Raw genomic sequence first — 22,139 nt, forward strand, 5'->3', positions numbered from 1 at the left:
AGAACCCACACCTGATCAAGCATGTCAAGAAATTAGAGAAAGTGCAAAGGTTTGCAACAAGGTTAGTTCCAGAGCTAAGGGGAATGTCTTACAAATAAATGCTAAGGGAAATCGGTCTGACGACACTAGAGGACAGGAGGGATAGGAGAGACATGATAACGACATACAAAATACTGCGTGGAATAGACAAGGTGGACAGACAGGTTATTCCAGAGATGGGACCCAGAAACAAGGGGTCACAATTGGAAGGTGAAGACCCAGATGAGTCAAAGGGATGTTAGGAAGTATTTGTTCAGTCATAGAGTAGTCAGGAAGTGGAATAGCCTGTTCCTCTAGCTTCTGCACTAATCTCTTGTGAGGAACTGTGTCAAAGGCCTTCTTGCAGTCCAAGAAAATGCAATCTACCCACCCCTCTCTCTCTCGTGTCTTCTGTTACCTTGTCATAAAACTTCAGTAGGTTGGTGACACAGAATTTGCCTTCCATAAATCCATGCTGGTTATCGTTTATAATTTTATTCCGTTCCAGGTGCTCCACCACTCTCCTCCTGATAATCCTGTCCATGACTTTGCATACTATACACGTTAGTGACACTGGTCTATAGTTTAGTGTCTCGTTTCTGTCTCCTTTATTAAAGATGGGGACAACATTTGCCATCTTCTATACCTCAGGTAGTTGCCAAGTTGCAAGGGATGTGTTGATAATTGTGGTTAGTGGCACACACAGAGTCTCTGCTCCCTCTCAAAGGACCCACGGAGAGATGTCCAGTCCTACCGCCTTTGAGGTATCAAGGTCACTTAGCAGTTTCTTCACCTCCTCGGTTGTGTGTATTTTATACAACACTTGCGGTATATCCCTTGTTGCTGTACCCCTCTGTTTTGTCTTTACAGTGTCCTTTCTGTCTCCAGTGTAAATACTTCCTTAAATCTCGTGTTGAGCTCCTCGCATACCTCTTGGTCGTTTCTTGTGAGCTTCCCAGCTTCTTTCCTCAGCCTAATTACCTGGTCCTTGACTGTTGTCTTCCTCCTGATGTGGCTATCGAACAGTTTCGGGTCAGACTTGACTTTCGATGCTGTGTTGTTTTCGTACTGTCGCTGGACCTTCTCTTCTTATCTGTGCATACTCGTTTCTGGCTCCTCGACTGATTTCTCTATTTTCCTGGGTCCTTTGCCTTCTGTACTTTTTCCACTCTCTGGTGCACTTAGTTTTTGTCTCCCTACACCTTCGGGCAAACCAAGGGCTCATTCTGGTCTTCCCATTATTTCTATTGGCCTTAGGAACAAACCTTTCCTCTGCTTCCTGGCATTTTGTTATGTGGTCCATTTCGTTTACTGACTTTTCTACCAGTTCTCTTTCCCACTGAACCTCTTGCAGGAAGGTCCTCATACATGTGTAGCCTCCCTTTTATAGTTTGGCCTTTCCCTTTCTACTCTTGTTACCCCTCACCACTTGTAACTCTATGTATTCAAAGCTCAGAACCACGTGACCACTAGCTCCAAGAGAGCCTTTCATATGTAATGTCATCAATGTCTAGCTACTCAGTGTGAACACAAGGTCCAGTCTTGCTGGTTTATCCTCCCCCTTCTCTCTGGTAGTGTCCCTGACTTGTTGGTGCATGAGGTTTTCCAGTACCACATCCATCATCTTGGCTCTCCATGTTTCGGGACCCCCATGTGGCTCCAGGTTTTCCCAGTCTATCCCCCTGTGGTTGAAATCGCCCATAACCAGTAACTTGGCTCTACTCGAGTGAGCTCTTCTGGCCACCTCAGCCAGTGTGTCCACCATTGTTCTTTTGCTCTCATCATATTCCACTCTTGGCCTCCTGCAGTTCTGCGGCGGGTTATACATCACTGCAATGACTACCTTATATCCCCCAGACTGAATTGTACCTACTATGTAATCCCTTTCTCCAATCTCGTCCATTCCTTCCATTTCCTGAAATGCCCATCGGTTTTTAATGAGCAGTGCAACCCCTCCTCCCCCTCTGCTCCTTACATCTGTGTGTGTGCGTGTGCGTGTGTGTGTGCGTGCGTGCGTGTGCGTGCGCGCGTGTGTGCGCGCGCGCGCACACACACCTCTATCCCCCACCTGTGTTGCCTGCCCTGGTGCCCCTGCGGTAATGGTGTGAACTGGCAGTGTGTTTACTCTCAGACTCAACACAAGTGACCGAGGCCAGACCGCTGCACAGGAAAGACGTGAGGTGATGCTTCCGCCTTCATGACGCCCTTATGCCCCCTACCCTCATCACATGTTCCCCTACTATCCCCATCTCTCTTTGTGCTCCATCTCCTATGATTCACCCCCACCCCAGTTTACTCACACTCCCTATTTACTCTCCATTCCCTATATATTCCGCTCATGTGCTCTTTAATCTCGGCATTTGAGGTTAAATCAGGGGGTTACCCAATGTTTCCCATGCGCGTCCCTCCAGGGTGGAAGTTACCTGTATGGTCTTCCGTCATAATCTACAGAGTCCCTCCATCTGTTGTCTTTACATTCACTTCTCTCTCATTGTAGGAAAACTCATCTCTGAATAGTTCCCTCTTGTGTAGTCTGATTTTCTCCGTACATTCTACCTCCCTCCCACCCTCCGTCCGTCTCTCCCTCCCACTCTCCGTTCGTATCTTAATTTCAGCTTTAACAAGTATTGAAAGCTAAGTGTAGTGTAATCACTGCCTTCCAATGGTATTTCATTATTTATCAGAAGTCTTAGTTCCTACAGAGTTGGAACACACAGTTTACAACCTCCATAGAGCTAATAAAACATTTAATCTACTAGTAACGTCAGAAATTTCTGAATATGTGGTCACTGGAGAGGAGGAGAGGGGGATACCTAGTAATATATACCTTTTCCTTTGAAATACCTTTGATGAGCCCGGCTTGTTTGGGGCTTGCCTGGTCAACCAGGCTCTTGCTGCTGGTGTCCCATAGATCACATATCTATCACAGTCTGGCATGTATACATAGAAGATACCCCAGTGCCTGGTCCTAAACCTACATAGTACCATAACGTACAGGAGTGAGAGAGATTGGAGGAGGTGCAAAATAAACCAGTGAAAGGCGAGGGGGGAGGGCAGAGTAGGCATAATGAGAGAACATTTGTCAACATGTGAGGACCAAGACTATTTAGTATCCTACGAGAAACTCTGGAATATTGCTGGGACAAGTGTAGAAATCTTCAAGGGGAAACTTGACCAGTATTTCCGCCAGGTGCCAGATCAACCAGATTGTGACGGTCATTGGACCGCCAGCAGCAACAGCCTGCTTGACCAGGCAAGCACCAGACAAGGCTGACCCCGGACCGGTCTCCGGGAGTAGGAAACACGAAACTGACCACAGGTATATCATAGGCATTTCAGATGGGACTGGTTTCTGCTGTACAAGTCTGCGGTCCTCTGTCGAGTTCTGTCTTGAAGACAGCCAGAGGTCTCTGGGTAATTCCCTCTTATGCGTGAAGGAAAGGTGCTGATAAGTTGTGGTCCCTTAACACTTTTTGAATTCTGTGTACTCGTTGTTCCTCTGCTTCTCATTGAATATGAGAGCTAACACTATCACTTCCAGATCTCTCGTATAGCCACACGCTATATTGAGTGATTTGAGTTCGTATATTTCCACCGTCCTTCCGTAATGTAGTAACTGAAATTTGTTCTCGGTGAACATATTGTTGACCACTGAAACACTTGGTTGATATCTGATTTTAGGCTCGCTGTGTCTCCTGTGGATGTCAGTTATTCCTATGCTAATTAAAGTCTTATTTGCAAAGGATGATAGTGTGATAGTTTGTTATGTCTGTTAGATATATCAGAGATATGTGCGGCAAATATAATGCTTCGGGAAAGAACGCTTCACTGTAGCTGCTCCCTCATTTTTCTGTTTATTATTACTGTTTTCGTTCATTTAGTTTAGGAAGTGAAATATCCGCTAACCCGTCTTTTCACGCATCTTGTGCGGATTTGTTCCATGGTACACTTGTCAAAAACCTTTGCAGAGTCGGTGTGCACAACATCTGCATTTTTCTGGTCAAAAAGTGTATCTAAGACTAGTTGATAAAATAAATTTGATAATGTGGGAATTGTAATGTGTTCAAGGCACTTCTATGATTTTTAGTATAAAACTGACAGGTTAGACGAAAATTTATTTGGAACGGCTCATCATGGCGAGAATTCAGCCATTTGCTTATTTTGTAAACATTCAGGAATTTTTATTGCATTTCATAAAATTGTTTCGAATTACGAAACCTCCGATTTCAGAGTGTTATTAGTACTATATAATGTTTTAGTAGAGGTTTCTTAATGTTAGCATTCACCTTCCGTGTAATGTGGATGTGGTACTTGGTTATACAGGAAGTTAAGCACATATATGTCCTTTAAAAACGGTGGATACTCTACCATAACTACGCTTGCGGTTTTGCTCTCTCGTTTAACTGGTCAGTATATAACTAAGACTCACGTCAAGAGACTTTGTTCCTGACAAAGTAAATATCACTACCAGGTACTGGATGTAATGCGAGAGCTGGAGCGTTTTGTTGAGTAGGGCGGGGTAGTGCTTTGTGACTGGCGGAAGCTGGGTGTGAGGGCAGGGGCTTGGCGACTTCCGTATCACCTAACACGGAACACTGGCAAGATTCGTTGTCAGGGTCCCACGCTACTCACACTGGGTTCCAGGTCCAGTCAGTAGATCCATTTGTAAGCTTCTTAGATTGAGATTTAGTTGTGTTAAAGTTTTCAATTCGTCTTCACAGGGCCAAAGCTTCGCCCGTCCTTAGATACAGCCGACTGCTTGAGGCTGCATCGGTCTCGGTTAAATATGGAGTTTGTTTACATATGATGTAAATCTTGTGAGGTGTGTTGCAGCGTGGCAGAGGAGCTTTTATCCTTCAACTCCTTTCCCTCAGGTGGCCCCCAGTGTGTAAGCTCCTGTCCCAGTAGTGTCACCTCTCCCTTCCCCCGTATGTACTGTAACTCTCTTCGGTAGTAGTAGTTATCACCCCCATCCGTCCCATTAGTGTCCCTCCATCTCGGTAGTGTCATCCCCTGTATCCATGTAGTGTTTAACTCATAGCTCCACTGAGGTACTTACCTCCAGCGGTACACCACTCTCGCTTCACACTTCCAGTGGTACACCACTTTCACTCCACACTTCGTGTCACACCACTCTCACCCCACATTTCCAGCAGTACACCTACCTGTCGTGTGTGTCTGCGATACCCACGCTGTGTAATTCTTCAGTCTGTGACCACTGTCTTTAACCTAAGACAGTGCTACCTTTAATTCACTACCGTTCACCGTCTACTCCTCCCGTAGTAATTGATCTTAGTCAAGCCACCTTCAACGTCCGACCTTTTATGTAAACAAAGACGATGGAGTAGAGCGACACAGTAGTTCGTGTACAGCGTTGCCCAGTGCTTGGAGAAAACTTAAATGAATATTATAGATGAGTGTGTTAGATGTGTGTGATGCGTCTCTTCCAGCACTCGGGGTAGTACAGGTCCAGAAGGGGAAGGGAGGACACAAGATGTTCTGTACACACGACACTGTACTGTGGTATTCCTCTATCATTAGTAACAGTGTGTGAACGCTGGTGAATGAGAGCGTGCATGTCTGTTTTTGCCTCGTCTGTTGCCTCCTTAAGTTGTCTAACTTGCGAACTGACAGGTTCCGGGTTGACTTGAAAAGCAGTAGTAGTCCGGTTGGGCATTTATGTTGCCACGGAGGCTGCGCTAGCAAGAAGGTACATTTCGTCAGCAATGTGTGTGGGGTGAGGGGGGGGGGTGCGTGGTCATGGTGACAAGCCAGGGACAGCGGTGTGTTCTCCGGCGCTAAGTATTCTTGGTGGTCCTGGTACTGCTGTCGTTCCTTCTGTCCATGAAGGCAGTGTCCTCCGTAGTCGTGTTGGTGTCAGTGGTATCTTGGTGTGGACACCGTTACGGAAGGTACTGATGAGAGACCTTGCGTGTTAGCTAGTATACCTGTGTAATGGTGGCATGGTTTATGAGTATTGATCACCTGGTGGGTGTGATGAAGCTCCAGGTTATTGTGACAAGGAAGTCGCTCCTTGGTGACTAGCTGACTTTGCGGGGGGGGGGGGGCACACCGACCCTCACCTTCCTTGCTCTGGGATGAGTGGACAGGTGACCTTTGAATCAGGGTAGACAATCAGGTGATTACCGGGGGTTGGTGGGAGGGAGGGAGGGGGCAGTGTTTATCTTTGGAAGGTTTTTGTCTAGTGTGTCGGGATGGGTGAGTGGTTTAGTAAGAGGTTAACCTTGTTTTATTTTTAACTTGACTGCAGTCTTCATGTTTTTTAATGTGATTCTCTGCATAACTCTTTTATATCCATTCTTACTTATCGGTCTTTCTCTCCCCTCCCTCGTCGTCCACCACGAAATATAAAACTTAGTTTTACCTAATTCCAGCATAAGTAAACCAGGTTTGAAATCACAAAGATAAACTGTGGAAGGAAAAAGCTGTCAGTGCTAGGTTATCGTAGGGCTATTTATAATAGAGAGGACCTAAATACTGAGGTGGCTGAGCAACCTTAACAACCCAGGGTGAACAGTCGTGTATAGATGACTTAGCTTCAAGAGTACGTGATACTGTTATAAAAACATTATATTGCGTGATAAAAATGGTTGGCAACTATTATTGTGCATGTCAATGGTTGGCAACTAATATTATACATGTCAATGGTTGGCAACTAATAATATACATGTCAATGGTTGGCAACTAATAATATACATGCCAATGGTTGGCAACTAATATTATACATGTCAATGGTTGGCAACTAATAATATACATGTCAATGGTAGGCAACTAATATTATGCATGTCAATGGTTGGCGACTAATAATATACATGTCAATGGTTGGCAACTAATAATATACATGTCAATGGTTGGCAACTAATATTATACATGTCAATGGTTGGTAACTAATATTATACATGTCAATGGTTGGCAACTAATATTATACATGTCAATGGTTGGCAACTAATATACATGTCAATGGTTGGGCTGAAAAGACTTTCGGGCAAAAAGGGAGAAGAGAGGCACAGGATAGAGAATGCATTACCTTTGTTATAACTTTGATGAGTTCAGAGTTTTTCTATTCCCGGAGCCCGGCCATGGGCCAGGCTTCTTTGGTGCTTGTCAGTAATATGTATTCCTTTGTGTGTCATCTTTTGTGGGTCCTTGTCCATCATGCTAGCGTCACGTGACTCCCTTTTTGAACGCTGCCTGGCTGGCCATGGGCCGAGCCAGTCTCGTCAGGCTGTTGCTGCTGGCGGCCCGCTGACCCACAAGAGAAATATCTTATAAAAGTATTTTATCAGATTAACAGAAAATGTTAAGGCAAGTAAGCAAGAAAACAAACGAGAGTGGTTATGATATTTTTGTGGCTAGAGAAAGTTGAATCTCATTTGTTTTTCACATTTGTGTAAACTAAGGTGGGAGAGTAGGTGGCGCTGTATCATAGTGAAGGAAGGTCGCACCTGTCTGTTAGTTCTTGTGAATGGTTATAATTCACCAGTCTTAAACTAGGGTACAGTCATTGTAACATTAAAGAAATAACTGGAACTTGTGACCATCGCAAATACAATTAGTCATTGGGGAAGATTAATTTAAGACTCAGCGTGAGAAGTTTCAAGCAGGGACGAGGAGGGGGAGAACAAAGGGTGCAAGGAAGGGGAAAAGAAAGGGTACAAAGGGGAGGAGAAAAGGTATAAAGAAGGGAAGAAAGGGCGCAAAAAGGTAGTAGGCGATAGGGGGGAGGGGGAGGAGAAAATGTAAAGGAAGGGAAAGGAAAAAAGTACAAGGAGGGAGAGGAGAAAGGATACAGATATGGTTGTGGGGAAGAGAGAGGGAGGGACACACAGGCAAGTACAAGAACACTATACCTTGGATATAACTGATCACTTTCCAGAGTTTCCTACTCTCGCAGCCCGGTCCTGCGCCAGGCTTGTCTGGTCAGCCAGACTGTTGTTGCTTGCGGCCCGATGACCCACATATTCATCACAGCATGGTTGATCTAACACTTCATAGGGGTTCTTGTCGAGTTTCCTCTTGAAGACTTTTCCACCTGTATCAACATCCGTGACCCATTGCTCTTCAGTCTTCTACCAACAGTTTAGAAATATTGCCAGAATAAATGTAGTAGTCTTCAAGAGAAAACTGGGTCATTATCTCCGCCTAGTGCCAGATCAACCAGCCTATGATGACTGTGTGTCAGCAGGCCGTTAATCGCAACAGTCTTGTTGATCAGGCACTCAACAAGGAAGCTTGGTCAGAGGGTGGGCCGGTAAAATATAAAAAAATCTTAGAAATTATTGACAGGTATATCACAGGTACAGGTAGCCGTGACGCAGCACACTGGTGAATGCACTGAGAGAGAACACCTCACCCAGAGTCGTGATGCTCCACCAGGATGCTACTTCCACGGCTGCTCTGGTAATTGCTTGCCATGCATAATGTTTATAAACACACAGGTGGAGACTTTCATGCATGGGATGTTATAACAATGTTTTATGTTTAAGTAATAGGGAGAGGGTGAGAGGCGACCCTCTTGGATAGCGTGACTAGATACACTGAGTGCAGGCCTGATGGAAGGTACAGTATATGTGAGAGGTAGGGAGGGAGGTATAATGATGGAGCAGGTCTAATGGAAAATATATATGAGGGGGGAGGGAGGAGGAGGTAGTAGGAGGTAATAGGTAGGTAGTAGGAGGAGGTAGTAGGTAGGTAGGTGTGTGTCTAGTGATGTAGCGGGCGTGATGGAAAGTATATGTGAGAGAGGGAGGGAGGGAGGTAAGGTCTTGATAGAACTTGCACGTCAGATTGAGTAAATGTTACCTGGTTATGGTTAGTGAGGGGAAAATAACGGAAGAGGTGTGGAGCAGTGTTATAACGAGGAAAAAACATAAGGTGTGTACTCTCCGATTTGTGTTGGCTGGGCCTGAGTACTAGCTCTTGGTCCAGTCTCACAAGTTTTTGTAACCCGCATTATTAGTTTCTATCCTCTTCATCTCTATCATATCACTTAATACTGTTTGTCATCTTGTCTTCCATATCTAAGGAGTTCCGCCTCCATTCATACTCGGACTAAAAATGTACTAGCATCTTGTGACTTTATCTTCCACTTTTGTCCTCTTGTTTCTTGTTCTTTCATTTCAAACAGTCTGTACATAATAACTGTCTCTTCATGCTCTTTCATAATCGTTAGGTTTAGTTCCCTTCATCTCATTTAGTGGGTGAGTGAATGAATAAATGAATTCGGACTGATTCATCCACGTATTCATTTTCCCCGCTTACTGACTTGATCCGTCTGTCTGTTGGCAGCCAGGTAGGTAAGCTACAGGTAAACACACACTGGTGAGAAGAACATATTAGCGGTCGTGTTTACGTTGGCCTCATGACTTGGAAAAGCAAAAATAGAACCAAGGCAGGACTTCTAATTTTAGGTACCACTACAAATGTTTATCAACTTGGTTAGATTCAACTTCAACAAGAACAGCATTAACTGGGACCAAATAAATCGCAGATCTCGAACGCATTAGGCTCCGAAACACGAAGGGAAACTCTGGTTAGAGAAATGAAAAACGTCGAGCACAAACTGATTCCATCATAGAGTCCAAGAGAGACAGAGGAAGCAAAGAGCCATAAATGAATTTAGAAAAAAAATTCAAATACTACTGTGTAACATCCAGGTGGAAAACCACATCCAACACTGGATCTTTAATGTAAAACAAACGGAACATACATTGAGGATACCTGGAGTTTACCTGGAGAGAGTTCCGGGGGTCAACGCCCCCGCGGCCCGGTCTGTGACCAGGCCTCCTGGTGGATCAGAGCCTGATCAACCAGGCTGTTGCTGCTGGCTGCACGCAAACCAACGTACGAGCCACAGCCCGGCTGGTCAGGAACCGACTTTAGGTGCTTGTCCAGTGCCAGCTTGAATTTAGTAAAATACTGACAAATAACAGAAACAGGTACAATACCGTGACTGGAACGATACACAAATAACCCGCACATGAAAGAGAGAAGCTTTACGACGACGTTTCGGTCCGACTTGAACCATTTAAATGGTTCTCTTTTATGTGCTAGTTATTTGTGTAAAATACTGACGTCACAATACGACTGTATTCAGTGAACCTACTCGTCAGTCTGTAGATTGAGGACCCAAACGAGTTGTTCATGAATGAGAAACAAAAAAAATGGCTATATCTCTACAATTTCCGATGTAACTCTCTCTCCAGTTGGCTTTGAAGAAGCCATTCTGCCCCCTGTCCCCGGCTCGTGGAATTCCATGGTCATCAAAAATTTAAAAAAAAATAAAAAAACATTATCTTGGGCCCTTATTATTTTATGGAGAAAGAACCTGGACACAAGTGTCATCCCACATTCATTGAAAACCACTAATATTGCCCCATCTCACAAAAAAAGGCAATAAAGCAATTGCGAAAACTTAGAGACCAATAGCCCTAACTTCAAAATATTTGAATGGATCCTAAGAAGCAAGGAATCATAACAATTGCAGATCCAAGGCAGCCCAGTTGTAGGGCAGGTCGCTCTTGCCATTCACTACTGCTAGATCATTACGATGTGGTCATGGATGCTCTGGAAGACTCGCTAAATGCTGATGTAGTGTACACTGATTTTGCAAAAGCGTTCAACAAGTGCAACCATGGTGTAATTGCGCATGAAATGCGTGGAAAAGGAATAACTGAAGTGGGCAGATGGATATTTATTTTCTTAACAAATAGAACCCAGAGTAGTAAACAGAGCGAAGTCGGAAGCTGCCATAGTGAACAGCTCTCACCTTCTGTATACTGTACTTACCCCACTACTGTTTCTCATTATATCCGACATTGACACGGACATGTACCATAGCAGTGTAACATCCTTTGCCGATGACACCAGAATCTCTACGAGTGGCGTCCGTCCAAGACTTTTAATTTTCAGGCTATAAATCTAGTCTTCCTGATGGCGACAGACAACAGTATGATGTTTAACGAGGACAAGTTTCAGTTTCTCCGCAATAGAGAACCGGAAGAAATGAAGACTGTAACGGGGCACAGGACAACTCAAACCATTCAATAAAGCGAAAGTCGCATGTGCCAGACTTAGTGATGTCAGAAGATCTTACATTCAAGGGTCACAATAATGTTGCCATTGTTACCGCAAGGAAAATGACAGGCTGGATAACTAAAACAAGATAAATGCTGAGTCACTGATAATACTCTGTCACTTGTTCGCTCCAAGTTAGACTACTGCTGTATACTAAGGGTCCCCTTCAAGATAGGCAAGATTGCCGAGCTGGAAACTTAAAAGATTTTTCACTGCTCGTATACACTCAATCATCTGAACTACTGGGAATGCTCGAAGTCCCTTCAACTATATTTATTGGAATGTAGGCGAGAAAAGTACATAATTACACCTGGAAAAGCCTGGAGGGACTTGTCCCAAACCAGAACACCGAAATAACTCCGCATGACAGCAAGAGACTTGACAAACTGTGCAAAATACCGCTTTTTTCTGGAGTGAACTGGAGGAGTGTGAGAAGTGCAACTCTTCACCACCCTTCCCCTCCCCTTCCCTCCGTGGAGTGAACTGGAGGAGTGTGAGAAGTGCAACTCTTCACCACCCTTCCCCTCCCCTTCCCTCCGTGGAGTGAACTGGAGGAGTGTGAGAAGTGCAACTCTTCACCACCCTTCCCCTCCCCTTCCCTCCGTGGAGTGAACTGGAGGAGTGTGAGAAGTGCAACTCTTCACCACCCTTCCCCTCCCCTTCCCTCCGTGGAGTGAACTGGAGGAGTGTGAGAAGTGCAACTCTTCACCACCCTTCCCCTCCCCTTCCCTCCGTGGAGTGAACTGGAGGAGTGTGAGAAGTCCAACTCTTCACCACCCTTCCCCTCCCCTTCCCTCCGTGGAGTGAACTGGAGGAGTGTGAGAAGTGCAACTCTTCACCACCCTTCCCCTCCCCTTCCCTCCGTGGAGTGAACTGGAGGAGTGTGAGAAGTCCAACTCTTCACCACCCTTCCCCTCCCCTTCCCTCCGTGCATAGGAGATAATTACCTTATGCGTGAACCTCTGGCGGTCTTCAGAAGGGAACTGGACAAGTTCCTCAAATTGGTGCTTGACCAGCTGGGCTGTGTGGTTCGTATTTGGACTGCGTACGACCAGCAGCAGCAACCTGGTTGATCAGGCCTTAATCCTCTGGGAGGCCTGGTATGGGACTGGGCCGCGGGGACGTTGACCCCCGAAAACGTCCTTTGGGTATCATTTTGGATGTCTAAAATTAAACACTGTGTTTATTTTAGAGCTTCGTTGATTATGAGTTGTGATGTTTTTTGAATCCTCATTAATGTGATTAAAATGACGATTATTATTCCATTCACTGTTCGTAGGTTTTATGGATACTCTTTTCCTATTATACCTTTGAATTTATAGATTAAAGATTGTTATCCTATCTTAATTCATTTCAAAATCTAGCCATATCTGAGATATTCTATCACCCGCCAGGATGCCACCGACAACAGTCGAGTACGACCAACGAACTATTTACTAATTAGCTGAACAGTGGCAGCAAGAGATTTGCCCAGTCTCGGCTCACCCATGATTGGACCCGGGTCGTCTATACAAGTGGAGAATACTTTGTATTTATACCGAGATGCATAACACTGGACATCATAGCTATATTTTCTGGCAATAATACTGGGTTAGCAAGAAGCTATAGTTAAGGCTGGAGTCAGTCTGCCATTAGACAACTGGGGTATTGTTGGTAATATGGTATTATGCACAAACACGTGTGTGAATGTTATGGTTATGTAGAGCATTTCGAGCAAATTAGGTTAATTTTGTCTCCAGGATGCGCCCCACACCAGTCAGCTAACACCCTGGTACCTATTTACTGTTAGATGAACAAAGGACAGCAGGTGTCTTAAGGAAACACGTTTTAATGTTTCCACCCGTACCGGGAATCGAACCACGGACCTCTGTGTGTGAGCTGACTGCGCTACCAACCAAGCTACGGGACATCGCTGTGAATGAAACATTCTGAATAAATATGGTAGAGCTACACGTCTTTCAGTGACATAGTGGCCACGTTGTCTGCGTGGCATCCTCCCTACGAGAGTGAAGACCAAGACGCGTCTACAACAAAACAACGTTTCACTCTCAGGAGAGCTACTGTCAAGTCGTGAAAAAAATCTCATCTTCGAAACGTGTCACTACTCAGCCATGGATGTGTGGGCTAGCGGGCCGCCCTCCGGCACCAACAGCCTGGGTGGTCAGGTTACCACCAGAGAAGCCTGGCGCCATTCCAGGTTGCGGGAGTAGGAAGACTTTTGCAACCAGTCACAGGTATATCACAGGTCGGTATCTGTCGTTAGAGGAACACCCGTCACAGCTGCTGCATCTCTCCAGCTTTGTAACAACTCTTTGCTTTGTTCAGAGACAAATACACATCATTATTATTATTATTATTCATGAGGAAGCGCTAAACCATAAGTAACAGGAAGTCACTGTTGTATTTGTGATAACTTATATTGACATTTTTGTTGTACTTGTTATCACTGACAACTTGTATTGACACTCCGTTGATATTGTCATCGCAGCAGTGGATTAACGTTAGATTTAGAATCAGTTTCAGAAATCAATGGTTTAGCAGTGGTTGTGGGTCATGGGACATGTCATTGCGGTGGGCACTTTCTATAGCTTTTACTGCAGGTTGAAGAAATGTATGAGTGAGAGTACGACCTGCCTAGCTGGGCCGTTGACCCACTGGTTCTTGCTGCATGGATTAGTAAGTCCATAGCAGTGCTCGTGTTGTTGTTGTTAATAGTGACAGGAGGAAGATCGAGTCAGTGGAAGAGGCAGGAAGGCAGGTGTGGTGGAGACAGGTAGGGTGGTGGTGATGGGTGGGGGGGAAGCAGGAAGGCAGGTGTGGTGCAGACAGGTAGGGGTGGGGGAGGCAGGAAGGCAGGTGTGGTGGAGACAGGTAGAATGGTTGTGATGGGTGGGGGGGAAGCAGGAAGGCAGGTGTGGTGGAGACAGGTAGGGTGGTGGTGATGGGTGGGGGGGAAGCAGGAAGGCAGGTGTGGTGGAGACAGGTAGGGTGGTGGTGATGGGTGGGGGGGGGAAGCAGGAAGGCAGGTGTGGTGGAGACAGGTAGGGTGAAGGTTCAGGATAGGTGGGTGAGAGGGCTGGAGGGAGTACAGGACAGACCACTGGGCAAGTTCACTGCTCCAGGACACCTCCCTCCCTCCCTCCAGCGCCGCGCCAGGAGTCTCTCCACCCCTGCCTTCTTCCTTCACTGTCTTCTTCCTTTACCGTCTTCTTCCTTTACCGTCTTCTTCCTTTACCGTCTTCTTCCTTTACCGTCTTCTTCCTTCACCGTCTTTCCTTCACTGCCTTCCTTCACCGTCTTCTTCCTTCACTGCCTTCTTCCTTCACTGTCTTCTTCCCTCACTGTCTTCTTCTCTCACTGTCTGTCTTTCTCAAATCAGTTCCAAATCATTCGGGGTGTGGTGCCTGCGTCGGCTGCTAGCACCAACAGCCTGGCTGATGAAGTCAAGCATTATCAAAAAATAGGCTGACCTCTCCCCCACATAACTTTGAAAAGAGCTGACCTAGCAGGGATCACCTGACTTTTTTCCATAGGTGCCTGGCAGCGTCTGGGGCCCCGCTGACCACAATTTGTAGTCAAGGAAAGTGAAAATGGATTCTCCTCGCCCAGGTAGGTGCACCACTGACTGGTGGTGCTAGCTTGCGCTGGTCCTGGGGTGGTGGTGTAGCGGGTTCACGCCCCTGTCCACCCGTGGTCTGGGACACCGTTCATGAGCAGGTATTGGATACCACTGTGCTGCTCGTCACCTGCCATTCCTCTTATTAGTTTCAAGGTGTTCATGGAATTTTTTTTATTTCGTGTGTACTGGCTTATTTATCAGCTTTACTGACTTTTGGCTTCCAGAGCCCAGCATATCTACTCGTGAAACTGTGTACAGTGTTGGCCTTGAGCGCCACTTCGTCTCAGAGCCTTACGCTTTACCAACATCTTGGAACTATCTGATCAACCAGAGTGTAATGACTATGCGGGCCTGCAGGCCGCTAGCATAAACAACTGAGTTGACCAGGCGGTCAGCAGGAAAGCCTGGCCTCAGGCCCGGCTGCGGGGTAATAGAGCCCTCGAAACCAGTTCTAGGTAAAAAAAAAAAGATGGTAAATGAAAAGTATTTCCTAACGTCCCTGTGGTTCACCTGTCTTCGTTATCTGTGTTCCCTGTGGATCACCTGTGTCTTCGTTATCTGTGTTCCCTATGGCTCACCTGTGTCTTCGTTATCTGTGTTCCCTGTGGCTCACCTGTGTCTTCGTTATCTGTGTTCCCTGTGGATCACCTGTGTCTTCGTTATCTGTGTTCCCTATGGCTCACCTGTGTCTTCGTTATCTGTGTTCCCTATGGCTCACCTGTGTCTTCGTTATCTGTGTTCCCTGTGGATCACCTATGTCTTCGTTATCTGTGTTCCCTGTGGCTCACCTGTGTATTCGTTGTGTGTTCCCGTGGTTCACCTATGTCTTCGTTATATGTGTTCCCTGTGGCTCACCTGTGTCTTCGTTATGTGCTCCCCGTGGCTCACCTGTGTCTTCGTTATCTGTGTTCCCTATGGCTCACCTGTCTTCGTTATCTGTGTTCCCTGTGGCTCACCTGTGTCTTCGTTATCTGTGTTCCCTGTGGATCACCTGTGTCTTCGTTATCTGTGCTCCCTGTGGCTCACCTGTGTCTTCGTTATCTGTGTTTCCTGTGGCTCGCCTGTGTCTTCGTTATGTGTGTTCCCTGTGGCTCGCCTGTGTCTTCCTTATCTGTGTTCCCTGTGGATCACCTGTGTCTTCGTTATCTGCGTTCCCTGTAGCTCACCTGTCTTCGTTATGTGTTCCCTATGGCTCACCTGTGTCTTCGTTATCTGTGTTCCCTGTGGATCACCTATGTCTTCGTTATCTGTGTTCCCTGTGGCTCACCTGTGTATTCGTTGTGTGTTCCCCGTGGTTCACCTATGTCTTCGTTATATGTGCTCCCCGTGGCTCACCTGTGTCTTCGTTATCTGTGTTCCCTGTGGCTCACCTGTGTCTTCGTTATCTGTATTCCCTATGGCTCACCTGTCTTCGTTATCTGTGTTCCCTGTGGCTCACCTGTGTCTTCGTTATCTGTGTTCCCTGTGGATCACCTGTGTCTTCGTTATCTGTGCTCCCTGTGGCTCACCTGTGTCTTCGTTATCTGTGTTTCCTGTGGCTCGCCTGTGTCTTCGTTATGTGTGTTCCCTGTGGCTCGCCTGTGTCTTCCTTATCTGTGTTCCCTGTGGATCACCTGTGTCTTCGTTATCTGCGTTCCCTGTAGCTCACCTGTCTTCGTTATGTGTTCCCTGTGGCTCGCCTGTGTCTTCGTTATCTGTGTTCCCTGTGGCTCGCCTGTCTTCGTTATCTGTGTTCCCTGTGGCTCGCCTGTGTCTTCGTTATCTGTGTGCCCAGTGGTTCACCTGTGTCTTCGTTATCTGTGTTCCCTGTGGATCACCTGTGTCTTCGTTATCTGTGTTCCCTGTGGTTCACCTGTGTCTTCGTTATCTGTATTTCCTGTGGTTCACTTGTGTCTTCGTTATCTGTGTTCCTTGTGGATCACCTGTGTCTTCGTTATGTGTGCCCAGTGGCTCGCCTGTGTCTTCGTTATCTGTGTTCCCCGTGGCTCACCTGTGTCTTCGTTATCTGTGTTCCCTGTGGCTCACCTGTGTCTTCGTTATCTGTATTCCCTGTGGATCACCTGTGTCTTCGTTATGTGTGCCCAGTGGCTCACCTGTGTCTTCTTTATCTGTGTTCCCCGTGGCTCACCTGTGTCTTCGTTATCTGTGTTCCCTGTGGCTCACCTGTGTCTTCGTTATCTGTATTCCCTGTAGCTCACCTGTGTCTTCGTTATCTGTGTGCCCAGTGGTTCACCTGTGTCTTCGTTATTTGTGTTCCCTGTGGTTCACCTGTGTCTTCGTTATCTGTGTGCCCAGTGGTTCACCTGTGTCTTCGTTATCTGTGTGCCCAGTGGTTCACCTGTGTCTTCGTTATCTGTGTTCCCTGTGGTTCACCTGTGTCTTCGTTATCTGTATTTCCTGTGGTTCACTTGTGTCTTCGTTATCTGTGTTCCTTGTGGATCACCTGTGTCTTCGTTATGTGTGCCCAGTGGCTCGCCTGTGTCTTCGTTATCTGTGTTCCCCGTGGCTCACCTGTGTTTTCGTTATCTGTGTTCCCTGTGGCTCACCTGTGTCTTCGTTATCTGTATTCCCTGTGGATCACCTGTGTCTTCGTTATGTGTGCCCAGTGGCTCACCTGTGTCTTCGTTATCTGTGTTCCCCGTGGCTCACCTGTGTCTTCGTTATCTGTGTTCCCTGTGGCTCACCTGTGTCTTCGTTATCTGTATTCCCTGTAGCTCACCTGTGTCTTCGTTATCTGTGTGCCCAGTGGTTCACCTGTGTCTTCGTTATTTGTGTTCCCTGTGGTTCACCTGTGTCTTCGTTATCTGTGTGCCCAGTGGTTCACCTGTGTCTTCGTTATCTGTGTGCCCAGTGGTTCACCTGTGTCTTCGTTATGTGTGCCCAGTGGCTCACCTGTGTCTTTGTTGTCTGTGTGCCCTGTGGTTCAACTGTGTCTTCGTTATCTGTTCCCTGTGGCTCACCTGTGTCTTCGTTATCTGTGTGCCCTGTGGTTCACCTGTGTCTTCGTTATCTGTGTCCCCTGTGGCTCACCTGTGTCTTCGTTATCTGCGTGCCCTGTGGTTCACCTGTGTCTTCGTTATCTGTGTCCCCTGTGGCTCACCTGTGTCTTCGTTATCTGCGTGCCCTGTGGTTCACCTGTGTCTTCGTTATCTGTGTCCCCTGTGGCTCACCTGTTTCTTCGTTATCTGTGTGCCCTGTGGTTCAACTGTGTCTTCATTATCTGTGTTCCCTGTGGCTCACCTGTGTCTTCGTTATCTGGGTGCCCTGTGGCTCACCTGTGTCTTCGTTATCTGGGTGCCCTGTGGCTCACCTGTGTCTTCATTATCTGGGTGCCCTGTGGCTCACCTGTGTCTTCGTTATCTGGGTGCCCTGTGGCTCACCTGTGTCTTCGTTATCTGGGTGCCCTGTGGATCACCTGTGTCTTCGTTATCTGGGTGCTTCATTAAGGAACAAGGTTCGGTGATCCACATAAACAGAACCTACTGATGAAGTCTTATCCTTGGGAACTTTACTTGTTATCCCTGTTCTTGATTCTTCCTTTCTAACAATTGCACTCTGCCCTATACTCTCCAGGTATTGTGGTATTCACCTGACCAGCTTCCCCGTTACACTTGTCTGTTCATTATGTTGGTGTGTGTGTGTGTGTGTGTGTGTGTGTGTGTACTCACCTAGTTGTGGTTGCAAGGGTCAAGTCACAGCTCCTGGCCCCGCCTCTTCACTGGGCGCTACTCGGTCACTCTTCCCGCCCTATGAGCTTTATCATACATCTTCTTAAAGCTATGTATGGATCCTGCCTCCACTACATCACTACCCAGACTATTCCATTTCCTGACAACTCTGTGACTGAAGAAATACTTCCTAACATCCCCGTGATTCATCTGAGTCTTCAGTTTCCAACTGTGACCCCTTGTTGCTGTGTCCCATCACTGCAACATCATGTCTCTGTCCACCTTCTCGATTCCTCTCAGTATTTTTATATGTCGTTATCATATCACCCTATCTCTCCTGTCTTCCAGTGTTGTCAAGTCGATTTCCCTTAGCCTGTCCTCGTAGGATACACCCCTTAGCTCTAGGACTAGTCTTGTTGCAAACCTTTGCACTTTCTTTAGTTTCCTCACATGCTTGGCTAGGTGAGAGTTCTGAACTGGTACTGTATACTCTAATGTGGGTCTAACGTACACACTGTACAGGGTCCTGATGACTCCTTATTTAGATGTCGGAATGCTGTTCTTAGGATTGCCAGGCGCCTGTATGCTGCAGCAGTTATTTGGTTGATGTGCGCCTCAAGGGATGTGCCTGGTGTTATACTCACCCCAAGATCCTTTTCCTTGAGTGAGGTTTGTAGGCTCTGGCCCCCCTAGATTGTACTCCGTCTGTGATCTTTGCCCTTCCCCAATCTTTATGACTTTGCACTTGGTAGGGTTGAACTCCAGCAGCCAGTTGCTGGACCTGGCCTGCAGCCTATCCAGATCCCTCTGTAGTTCTGCCTGGTCCTCGTCCGATTGAATTCTTCTCATCAACTTCACATCATCCGCAAACAGGGACACTTTGGAGTATTCGTTCACACCAGAAACAACACCGGTCCTAGGACTGATCCCTGTGGTGCCCCGCTCGTTACAGGCGCCCACTGACACCTCGCCACGTATCATGACTCGCTGTTGTCTTCCTGACAGGTATTCCCTGATCCATTGTAGTGCCTTCCCTGTTATCCTTGCCTGATCCTCCAGCTTTTGCACTAATTTCTTGTGTGGGACTGTGTCAAACGCCTTCTTACAGTCCAAGAATATGCAATCTACCCACCACTCTCTCTTGTCTTACTGCCGTCACCCTGTCATAGAACTCCAATAGGTTTGTGATGCAGGATTTCCTGTCCCTCAAACCCTGCTGGCTGTCGTTGATAAGCTCATTCCTTTCTAGGTGCTCCACTACTCTTTTTCCTGATAATTTTCTCCATGACTTTGCATACTATACACGTCAGTGACACTGATCTGTAGTTTAATGCTTCGTGTCTGTCTCCATTTTTAAAAATTGGGACTACATTTGCCGTCTTCCATATTTTCGGTAGTCGCCCTGTTTCGATAGATGTGTTGAAGAGAGTTGTTAGTGGTACACAGAGCATCTCTGCTCCCTCTCTTAGGACCCATGGAGAGATGTTATCTGGCCCCCATTGCCTTTGAGGTATCTAGCTCGCTTAGCAGCCTCTTCACTTCTTCCTCAGTTGTATGTATTGTGTCCAACACTTGATGGTGTACCCCACCTCTCCGTCTTTCTGGAGGCGCTTCTGTCTCCTCCGTGAACACTTCTTTGAATCTCATGTTGAGCTCCTCATATTTTTGCAGTCATTTTTTTGTGACCTCCCCTCCTTCCTTCCTCAGCCTGATTACCTGGTCCTTGACTGTTGTTTTCTTCCTGATGTGGCTGTACAACAGCTTTGGGTCAGATTTGGCTTTCGCTGCTGTGTCATTCTCGTATTGTGTGTGTGTGTACTCACCTAATTGTGGTTGCAGGGGTCAAATCACAGCTCCTGGCCCCGCCTCTTCACTGGTCGCTACTGGGCCACCCTTCCTGCTTCATGAACTTTATCATGCCTCTTCTTAAAGCTGTGTATGGATCCTGCCTCCACTACATCACTTCCCAGACTATTCCACTTCCTGACAACTCTGTGACTGAAGAAATACTTCCTAACGTCCCTGTGATTCATCTGAGTCTTCAACTTCCAACTGTGACCCCTTGTTGCTGTGTCTCATCTCTGGAACATCCTCTGTCTACCTTCTGGATTCCTCTCAGTATTATATGTCATTATCATGTCCCCCCTATCTCTCCTGTCCTCCAGTGTCGTCAGATTGATTTCCCTTAACCTCTTCTCGTAGGGCATGCTCCTTAGGTCCGGGACTAGTTTTGCTGCAAACCTTTGCACTTTCTCTAGTTACCTTACGTGTTTGGCTAGGTCCGGGTTCCAAACTGGTGCTGCATACTCCAATATAGACCTAACGTACACGGTGTACAGGGTCCTGAATGATTCTTTATTGAGGTATCGGAATGCTGTTCTTAGGTTTGCTAAGTGCCCGTATGCTGCAGCAGTTACTTGGTTGATGTGTGCCCCAGGAGATGTGCTCGGTGTTATACACACCCCAAGGTCCTTGTGTGTGTGTGTGTGTGTGTGTGTCTGAGTGGTGGTTGTCTACCAACCTACTACCACAGGATGGTAGTACCTCCCTGAGTGGTGGTTGTCTACCAGCGTACTACCACAGGACGGTAGTACCTCCCTGAGTGGTGGTTGTCTACCAGCGTACTACCACAGGATGGTAGTACCTCCCTGAGTGGTGGTTGTCTACCAGCGTACTACCACAGGACGGTAGTACCTCCCTGAGTGGTGGTTGTCTACCAGCGTACTACCACAGGATGGTAGTACCTCCCTGAGTGGTGGTTGTCTACCAGCGTACTACCACAGGACGGTAGTACCTCCCTGAGTGGTGGTTGTCTACCAGCGTACTACCACAGGATGGTAGTACCTCCCTGAGTGGTGGTTGTCTTGCCATATAAGACAAGCGAAAATTTGTATATGCAATAATTTCGCAAAAATCATTCTGAACCTAACGAAAAAAAATATATTTCATTGTGTTTCTTTATTATTAAATTATTGTAAACTTGTCTAAAATATATTTGGTTAGGCTAAATTGAATTGAACTTGTTATAATAAGGTTAAGTAAGTTTTCTAAGGTTCTTTTGGTACAAAATTATTAATTTTTACATGAACGTCATGAAAATATTTGCATCTCTAAACGTATAAGAGAAAATTTTAGAAAGGACGTAATTTTAAATGAGTTCTTGCTAATTGACCAGTTTTACCTATTCGGCACGACATATATATGAAGCTGCATGTTCATTGCTTCCTCTCTCCGGCTCTCACTGTTGTAGGAAGCAGAGGTTTGTCAGAAGATTGGAAAGTATGGAAGAATTCAAGAATGGCTCTTCAGATTGAATAAACTGACCTACTCTTCCACATTGGACTGCATGCGGCCAGCAGTAACAGACCTTGATCTTCCAGGAGGTCTGGTCAGGAACCAAGCCTCGGGGGGCGTTGACCCCCCTAGAAAAGTTTCAAGTATCCACCAGTAGCTATTTTAGAAATGTGCTGTTACCCTATGCTATATGATGCTTAGTGGCACAGAAGCTGTATGTTTCTCTCTCCACATTCCTTCATGCAGGGTGGGTTTTATGCAGTATTGTGAAATCTGTCAGCCAGAGCTGAGACACTTCCTTGAGGGTCATCACCCCCCCCCCTCCCCTCGCTCCGGGTCAACACTTTAAGAGGCACGTAAGTCCCCCGTCTTCTAATAACATGTTTATTTTTCCAGTATAATCTACCTTGTCCATAATTACTACCGCATTTGCTTTGTCTATT

The 22,139-nt window shown here is 46.4% G+C and overlaps 1 protein-coding gene across 9 annotated transcripts in view; it reads left to right on the plus strand.

Annotated features, from left to right (window-relative positions):
• The window catches only part of trc (Serine/threonine-protein kinase tricornered), a 316,149-nt gene that overhangs the window by 164,263 nt on the left and 129,747 nt on the right, over nucleotides 1-22,139 (plus strand). The window contains exon 1 of one of the 9 annotated variants that reach the window (XM_070082786.1): nucleotides 14,691-14,724. The exons of the other annotated variants lie outside the window; for them this stretch is intronic. Coding sequence (XP_069938887.1) covers nucleotides 14,706-14,724 — 19 coding nt within the window. The 5' untranslated portion in view covers nucleotides 14,691-14,705. Of the gene's footprint in view, nucleotides 1-14,690; nucleotides 14,725-22,139 lie in introns of those variants that run through there. 9 annotated transcript variants of the gene reach the window in all.

The sequence above is a fragment of the Cherax quadricarinatus genome, chromosome 8, assembly GCF_038502225.1.
Source record: "Cherax quadricarinatus isolate ZL_2023a chromosome 8, ASM3850222v1, whole genome shotgun sequence".
In the NCBI taxonomy this organism is placed as follows: domain Eukaryota; kingdom Metazoa; phylum Arthropoda; class Malacostraca; order Decapoda; family Parastacidae; genus Cherax; species Cherax quadricarinatus.